General features: G+C 41.7%; 1 protein-coding gene across 1 annotated transcript; it reads left to right on the top strand.

Annotated features, from left to right (window-relative positions):
* Window positions 1–671: 671 nt before the first annotated feature.
* LOC117094353 (60S ribosomal protein L26-like) lies at window positions 672–1189 on the top strand. Its single transcript, XM_033229811.1, has one exon. The coding sequence runs from the start codon at window positions 710–712 to the stop codon at window positions 1145–1147; it is 438 nt and encodes a 145-aa protein (XP_033085702.1). The 5' UTR covers window positions 672–709; the 3' UTR covers window positions 1148–1189.
* The last annotated feature ends 8176 nt before the right edge of the window (window positions 1190–9365 follow it).

Here is a 9365-nt window from a genome sequence, read left to right as displayed (position 1 = left end):
GCGTTTGTCCAAGAAGGAAACTCCGGGAGAAATAAATGTCCTTGTGGCCCCACCTAAAGGAAGAAGAGGGCCTCTAAGGCTGGGCTACATTTGAGATGAGAACTGACATCGAAAATTATGACTAAGGCCAGGTGCAGTGGCTTACACCTGTAATCCTAGCACTTTGGGAGGCCGAGGCGGGCAGATCACGAGGCCAGGAGATCAAAACCAGCCTGACTAACATGGTGAAACACCATGTCTACTGAAAATACAGGCGTGGTGGTGCACGCCTGTAATCCCAGCTACTCAGGAGACTAAGAAAGGAGAATTGCATGAACCCAGGAGGCAGAGGTTGCAGTGAGCCAAGATCACACGACTGCACACCAACCGGGGCGACAGAGCGAGACTCCCTCTGAAAAAAAAGAAAAAAGAAAAGAAAAAAAAGAAAAAGAAAATTATGATTAATATAAAGGCATTCCACCCAGGCTATAAAATCATTTAATTCGACCCAACATGATTGTAAAAGCCACTATTATAAAAACTGGGGTAAAGATGTGACATTAAATATTGGATTTCTCTCCAAACTGGATGGCTTTTGAAATCAGATTTCTAGCAGACATGTGAATAAGCACATATAGCAAGAGAATATAACCACAAGGAGATTTTTGTTTAAAAACTCTTACTTCAGCTTTTCCCTTTTCCGGCCATCACCGAAGCGGGAGCGGCCAAAATGAAATTTAATCCCTTTGTGACTTCCGACCGAAGCAAGAATCGCAAAAGACATTTCAATGCACCTTCCCACATTCGCAGGAAGATTATGTCTTCCCCTCTTTCCAAAGAGCTGGGACAGAAGTACAACGTGCGATCTATGCCCATCCGAAAGGATGATGAAGTTCAGGTTGTACGAGGACACTATAAAGGTCAGCAAATTGGCAAAGTAGTCCAGGTTTACAGGAAGAAATACGTTATCTACATTGAACGGGTGCAGCGGGAAAAGGCTAATGGCACAACTGTCCACGTAGGCATTCACCCCAGCAAGGTAGTTATCACTAGGCTAAAACTGGACAAAGACCGCAAAAAGATCCTTGAACGGAAAGCCAAGTCTCGCCAAGTAGGAAAGGAAAAGGGCAAATACAAGGAAGAAACTATTGAGAAGATGCAGGAATAAAGTAATCTTATATAAAAGCTTTGATTAAAACTTGAAACAAAGGAAAAAAAAAAAAAACTCTTACTTCAGATTCTCATTTCTTAAATCATGGCTAACAGTTCCTGTTAGAAAAAGCTGTAAGGCTTTTAAATTCGTCAAAATAGAAAACAAAGGATTACTGTGCGTTCTTTCTGGGGATGTCCATTAACAATCTCTGAGTTGTTTTACAACTCTTTAATTAGAAAATGAATACAAATTAGTTTTGCCCAGATAGATGCAAATTTGTTGTATCTGGTGGAATGCAATTGATTAGTGACCCATTTTCCATCTACAGTTGATTATTGAACAACCTGGGGTTAGGGACGCCGACACCCTCCACAGCTGAAAAATCCATGTATAACTTTTGACTCCCCTAAAGCTTAACTACTAGTTGACTGGAAGCCTTACCAAGAGCATAAGCAATTGATTAACACATATTTTATATTTTACATGTATTGTATGCTGGATTCTTCCAATAAGGTAAGCTGGAGAAACGAAAAGTCATATTAAGAAAATTGTATGGAAGAGAAAATACATTTACAGTGCTGTACTGTGTATATTGATACCATAAGCTTACTTTGTCTGTTTACAAGGTAAATCAGCTGTCTGAAATGGCAGGCAGAGTTGCAGCTGCAGACCTCAATCTATGGTACATATTGAGCAATTGAACTTCTTCTTGCAAAGTCATGACTTATCTCTGCTTCTTGGGAACACTTCCAGCATTCCTAGTGGCCCTTCATATGGGTCCCATGGTGTTATTCAAGGTTTATGGTATTGCACTCACCACAGTGTAAACTCCACTAGCACCACGAGAGATCACTTTTTACTGTGATGTGCAATTTACTGCAGAGACGAACTGCTCACAGGGAGATTAAGTGTCACATGGCATTTTAAGCAGATACTGGCAACACTTGAGCTCACCTCAGTAGCAACAGGAGGTGGCTACAAACCTATCACAGTGGTATAGCAAGGGTTGCAGTTAATTTCATGCAGTTATGTCTTAATGCTGCGTCATCACGTTTGTTCACATTGTTCTCAACTGTGAATGGTGCCATATACAATCTATGTTTGTGTGTGTATGTTTTGATAAATTTTAACTTTCTGTAAAGGATTTGAGTACACTTTATGGTCACAAATGATATAATAGACTAGTATCTACATATACTTTATGTATTCATGGCATACCTAACTTTTCTTAATTTTTTCTCTATTTCTAGGCTATGCCATTCATCTGTAAGTTTTCCAAATTATCAAAAATCTCCAAAAATTTTTCCTAACATGTTTACCAGAAAAAGATGTATGTATAAGTGGATATGTGCAGTTTAAACCCATGTTGTTCAAGGGTGAACTGCATTTGGAGAATCATCTTTTTTTTTTTCTTTTTTTGAGACAGAGTCTCACTCTGTCGCCCAGGCTGGAGTGCAGTGACATGATCTCGGCTCACTGCAACCTTTGACTTCTAACCAAGCAATTCTCCTGCCTCAGCCTTTCAAGTAGCTGGAACTCCAGGCATGTGCCACCATGCTTGGCTAATTTTTATATTTTTAGAAGAGACGGGATTTCACCGTATTGGCCAGGCTGGTCTCAAACTCCTGGCCTCAAGTGATCCTCCCACCTTGGCCTCCCAAAGTGCTGAGATTACAGGCGTGAGCCAGCACACCCAGCTGGAGAATCATTTCTGCATCTCTTTTCTGCCTTTATGCCTGTGGTACTTTGAATTCTCCTTGGAGCAAGTTGTGAGATCTTACTGCTTCCCTTATTCATTAATGAATTAAAGAAAATCCTTGACATGTGTTCATTTTATATCAGTGTGAGAATTATGATTAAACTCTCTTTTAAATATTCTCTTTTAACACAACAGAGCATTCAATCCATTGAAAAGATGCAAGGCACTATGTATGTGTCCTAGAACATAAACAAAGTCAAAAGAGGCAGCCTTTGTGACGAAAGAACTGAACTGCTGATTGAAGACTGGGCTCCCGTCCCAGTGCTGGCAGTGGCCGTGCAGGCAGCCGTGGGCAAGTCTGCGCCCCTCTCTGACTCTGTTACCCCTCTGGGGGAATGAAGGTGAATTATCATAGCCCTGATTCCTGTGGTTCCATACCATCAAATCCAACTAGATTTATCTTTGAATGTGTGGCTTACAATCTAATACAAATGTAACATCCTGTCTTATCCTAAAGGATGAATCCAAAACATCAAAAATGGAGTTAAAATAGTTTCCTAAATAAAGAGCAAAAATGTCTGTTTACCCATGTCTATACATGAGTGCAGGGCACTCCTCAACAGCTAGATTCCAGTCTTGTCCCTCTTTGAGGGACAGCTACTCCAGCAGCTGAGGATTGCCAGGAACTTTAGTGGGACTTTGATCACTTATGAAGGGAACGTAAGGAGGAGAGGCATGGCTTGGGGACTGCACAGGCAGTGCCCACAAGCGCTGGCCTGGTGGCAACTGAGATCAGGTACAATGTAGTCTCCAGAGATTTTTTTTTTTTTTTTTTTTTGAGATGGAGTCTAGCTCTGTCACCAGGCTGGAGTGTGATCTCGGCTCACTGCAACCTCTGCCTCCCAGGTTTAAATGATTCTCCTGCCTCAGCCTCCCAAGTAGCTGGGATTAGTGGCATGTGGCTCCATGCCCAGCTAATTTGTATTTTTAGTAGAGGTGGGATTTCACCATGTTGGCCAGGATAGTCTTGATCTCCTGACCTTGTGATCCACCCATCTTGGCCTCGCAAACCCAGAGAGATTTTAATGAAATTTTCCTACAGTAGAAAGAACAACCATTCCTGTCCCAGAATTATCATTAGTCAATCAAAATGGTCAACAAATGTGGCAGTTCTTGCAAATTTTAATTTGAAAAAAAAGGAGAGATCACTAAATTGACAAGCTAAAGTCCATCAGTTTTGAATTTATACATATGTATATATGAGTATATAAACATATATTCAGATATATATATATTTCTGTACTGCAGTGAAATGTTCTAAATGTCTATGAAATTTTAAAAAGTTATTCATTTGCAAATCTTTGTTGAGTATTTATAGGCCTAGATTTAACTGAGCAAGAAGGGGAGTGGGTGAAAAAGCAAAGGACATGAACAGACACTTCTCAAAAGAAGACATACCATGTGGCCAAGAAACATGAAAAAAAGCTCAACATCACTGATCTTTAGAGAAGTGCAAACAAAACCACAGGGAGATACCACCTCACACCAGTCAGAATGACTAGTATTAAAAAGTCAAAAAACAACAGATGCTAGTGAGGTTATATAATGGGGAAAAAATGAACGCTTTTACACTGTTGGTGGGAGAGTAAATTAGTTCAACCATTATGGAAGACAGTGTGGTGATTCCTCAAGGAATCAGAAATATCATTTGACCCAGCAATCCCATTACTGGGTATATATTCAAAGGAATATAAATCATTCTATTATAAAGATATATGCACACATATGTTCGTTGCAGCACTATCCACAATAGCAAGGCATGGAATCAAACCAAATGCCCATCAATGATAGACTGGATAAAGAAAAGGTGGTACATATACACCATGGAATACTATGCAGCTATAAAAAGGAACAAGATCATGTCCTTTGCAGGAACATGAATGGAGCTGGAAGCCGTTATCCTTAGCAAATGAATGCAGGGACAGAAAACCAAACACCACACGTTCTCACTTATAAGTGGGAGCTGAACGATGAGAACATGGACACATGTGGGGAACCACACACACTGGGGCCTGTCAGAGGTGGGGCAGTTTCAGGGACGGGAGAGCAGCAGGAAGAATAGCTAAATGGATGCTGGGCTTAATACTTAGGTGATGGGTTGACCTGTGCAGCAAACCACCATGGCCCACGTTTTCCTGTGTAACAAATATGCACATTCTGCACATGTACCCTGAACTTAAAATAAAAATTGAAGAAAAATAAATAAATAAATATCTTTTTTAAAAAAGTTATTCATGTGCAAATCTTTATTGAGTATTTATAGGCCTAGGTTTAACTGGGCAAGGAGGGGAGTGGGTGAAAGAGCCATCACCAGCGGCCCACAGCTTCAGAACAAGTTGATTGCTGTCTCACAGACAGCTTTAGAGAGACTTAAAGAAGTATCTGCAAGTCCAACCATCCTCCCCGAGAGTGGAATGCAGAAGAACGATGCTCCAGCTTCCCTCCTCCGTTGATCAAAGCTCACTCACGAGAGCCTTGATGCCCCAGAATTTTGGGACTGGGGATGCACGTTACTGGTAGGACCTACGTGTCACCACTAGGTGACCACAGGGAGGCCCAGAGGCAAGAGACAAGAAATATGAGGCATGAGTGTGAGGTAGGGAGGGCGTGTGAGGCAGGGCACTGCCAGGTCCTGCCCTGGAGCCACACAAAGGACTAAGCAGTCACCACAGTGGGTCCCTGATAGCAAGGGGCACAGCAGCCACCTGGTCCCCTCACTGCCAGGGCCACAGTGCTCAGAAAGCCAGGCAAGCGCTCAGCTGTGGGAGGTATGTAAACCAGTCCCAAACAGAGTAAAGTGCCTGGACCTTTACATATAATTCTATCTTGGCGTCATCATTTGCTATCTCCCTTTTTTCTCCAGGAGAAAAATGTCCAATCATTCGCATATTTATGGCTCAAATAAGATGATTCGATTTTTTTTTATTCCTCTCACTTTGCTTCATGAATCAACATGAAACACATTTTGAAACAGCTCTTTAAGGAAAGTCACACTTGCAGCAGATTCACTGTTAGGAAAAATCACTTTATCTTGGAAAGTTCACTGTCGTAAGTTTCAATTGCCCCTAAGGCCATTAAAATCCTGGTCCTAGAACCTGCATATTTTGTGACCTGCTTCCTGTTCATGGGTGCTAAGGTTTCCGTAAAGAAGTCTTTAACTAAAGGAATGCTAACCAGCAGATAAGGCTCATTTCAGTGTCTGGCAGAGTGCATATTTCCATGTCGATGGCCGTAAGATCCGGAATTCTCTTTCCAAGTTATTTTTGATGTGAATCTACAACTGTAGCCAGGGGAAGTCTGGCCTTGACTTTGAAGACAGTCCCCTTCAGCAACATTTTCCCACTTCTTTTGATGCTGTTTTGGTGCTTTATTGCAGACATCATACTTAAAATTATCTTCGTTGACTCCAAAATATGTTGAAGGGCAAACATTAGCTTTCTGGCACATGTTCATTATTATTCCACGACAAACAAAAAGCACTTTGTACCCAGCAATCCTTTGTTTGATAGTAACCCAAAGGAAATGAAATCAGTATGTGTAGAGATGTCTGCACCCCCATGTGCATTGCAGCATTATTCACAATAGCCAAGACGTGGAAACCACGTAAGTGTCATCAACAGATGAATGGATCAAGAAATTGTTTTTTTGTTTTTTGTTTTGTTTGTTTGTTTGTTTTGAGACGGAGTCTCTGTCACCCAGGCTGGAGTGCAGTGGTGCTATCTCAGCTCACTGCAACCTCTGCCTCCCAGATTCCACTGATTCTCCTGCCTTAGCCTCCCGAGTAGCTGGGATTACAAGCATACACCACCACACCCAGCTATTTTTTTTGTATTTTTAATAGAGGCAGGGTTTCACCATGTTGATCAGGCTGGTCTCGAACTCCTGACCTCGTGATCCACCCGCTTCAGCCTCCTAAAATGCTGGGATTACAGGAGTGAGCCACCGTGCCTGGCCATGAAATTGTTATTCAGTGATGCACTGCATAACAATGTTTGGGTCAACAACAAATTACATATCCAGTGGAGGTCCCTTAAGATTATAATACAGTATTTTTATTGTACCTTTTCTATGTTTAGATGCATAAATATGTACAATTGTGTCACAATTGCCTACAGTATTGAGTACAGTCACATGCTGCACAGGTGTCTATCCTAGGCATATACCAGGCTATGCCATCTAGGTTTGGGTAAGGACACCCTATGATGCTCTCACAACAAAACTGCCTAAGGATGCATTTCTCAGAACATATTCCCTTTGTTAAGTGACAGCTGACTGTGCAATAGAGTATTACTCAGCCCTTAAAAAGAAGACTCTTCTATTTTTGGCAATATGGATGAACCTGGCAGACATTATGCTAAGTGAAATAAATCAGGGAAAGAAAAATACTGCATGATCTCACTTACACGTAAACTTTTTTAAAGGAGAATACATAGAGGATAAATCAGGTAGGAGGAAGAGAGAAGGAAATGAGGAGATGCAGGTTGAAGGTTTGAAGGTACAGATAGGTAGAATCCATTCGTCTGGAGAGCTAAGGTATAGCATAAGCACTACAGTTATAATATTACGTTGTATACTGGATATTTACTTTGCGTGCTCTCATCACCCACACACACACAATAAATGGGTAACTAGGAGGGATGATGGATATGTTAATTTGCTTGACTACAGTATTTATTTCAGTATGTATATAAAAAAAACTAGTTGTACACTCTCCCCTCCAACAAAAATAAACATTTAAAAAGTACTTTGTTCGTTTTTTTTTCAGACAGCATCTCTCTGTCACCCAGGCTGGAGTTCAGTGGCACCATCATAGCTCACTGCAGCCTCGAACTCCTAAGCTCAAGCGATCCTTCCACCTCAGCCTCCTGAGTAGCTAGGACTACAGGCACACGCCGCAATGCTTGACTATTTTTTTTTTTTTTTCAGAGATGTGGTCTTGCTATGTTGCCCAGGTTGATCTTGAACTGTTCAAGAGCTATACAAGGTAAATGGTCTATGGAAACACCACCCTGGAAGCAAAATTATGAGCACAGTAAGGATCTTTCACAGAATTTTTCATTTTGTTTTGACCACCATTTGCTACATCAGCTGCCAAGGCTTCCTCCCACCCACTTCATTCCCAGTCATGGCTGGGGTTCCCCAGGGAAGCCTCCTGGAGACCATGCTCAGATTATAGTTTCCCATGGTGATTTGCAACTAAGTGTCCAGTGGACACATGATGCCTAGATTCAAGCTGAAACTCCATGTTTGCATCCCCAAGTAAAACTCTGCAGTCTTCGCACATTTTTCTTTCCTTGCCCTAAGATTCTTTTCTGCATGAAGGGGTGGGAAATGGACATCTTTACATTGGATTCTCAGCGGCTCTCCCGGCACTGGCTGCCAGGCTTGCTTCCTCTTGCCCACGGTCTGGGTGGGTGGTGATTCCTTTGAGACATCCCAGCAGCTGCGGAGTCCCCTTGCACAGGCCACAATCCAAACAGAAATTAGGCTCCTTGTCACAGAGCTCAGCTCCACCCCATTGTAAAGAGCCTCACGCTTGGAGTGGCCCGAGTCACACTGCGGTGGTCAACAGGTCTGAGGCTCCCTGGGAAAGGACTGAGTCTCAGGAGAACCAGGAGGTTCAGTGCCCAGCCTTTGTCTGCACCTGGAGTGACTAACTCAGATATAGATGGCTTCATTGGAGTATTAGTTCATTTTCACGCTGTTGATAAAGACATACCCAAGACCGGGTGATGTATACATTAAAAGGGGTTAATGAACTCACAGTTCCACATGGCAGGGAGGTCTCACAATTATGGTGGAAGGCAAAAGACATGTCTTACATGACAGCGGGAAAAAAAGACTGATAATCAAGTGAAAGGGGTTTTCCCAGATAAAACCGTCAGATCTCGTGAGACTTACTCACTACCACGAGAACAGTATGGAGGAAACTGACCCCGTGTTTCAGTTATCTCCCACTGGGTCCCTCCCACAACGTGTGGAAATTATGAGAGCTACAATTCAAGATGAGATTTGGGTGGGGACACAGCAAAACCATATTAATTGGTGACTGCTAGCACAGCTTTAAGAAAGAGGTGATATCAATTCTACACACTGCTGGAAAATAGAAAAAAAGGTAACATTCTCCAACTTATTTTATGAGGCCTGTATTACCAAAACCGGACAAATATATTACAAGAAATGGAAACTATAGACATATATCCTTCATGAACATAGACAATTTTTTTAAGCAAATCAAATAAAGGGATAAATAATCAGAAAACGACATAAGAAAACCCAATGGTTGGGCTTATCCAAAAAGCGCAAGGTTGGATTAACATTTTAAAATCAATCAATGTAATGTACCATTAACAGAATAAAGGAGCACAACCACATGACAGTTTGAATAGATGCAAAAAGCATTTAACAACATTCATAATTTTTTAAAACCATCTCTCAAATTAGGAATAGAAGAGTCCCTCTCCAAGCTGAAAA

Source organism: Trachypithecus francoisi, unplaced genomic scaffold, assembly GCF_009764315.1.
Source record: "Trachypithecus francoisi isolate TF-2019V2 unplaced genomic scaffold, Tfra_2.0 Lachesis_group13, whole genome shotgun sequence".
Classification (NCBI taxonomy): Eukaryota; Metazoa; Chordata; class Mammalia; order Primates; family Cercopithecidae; genus Trachypithecus; species Trachypithecus francoisi.
Note: the sequence above shows the minus strand (reverse complement) of the source record. Positions and strands in the feature narration are given on the sequence as shown.

Bases quoted from the DNA above. Each gene is read 5' to 3' on its own strand.
- LOC117094353 (XM_033229811.1), top strand. From the start codon at position 710: ATGAAATTTAATCCCTTTGTGACTTCCGACCGAAGCAAGAATCGCAAA.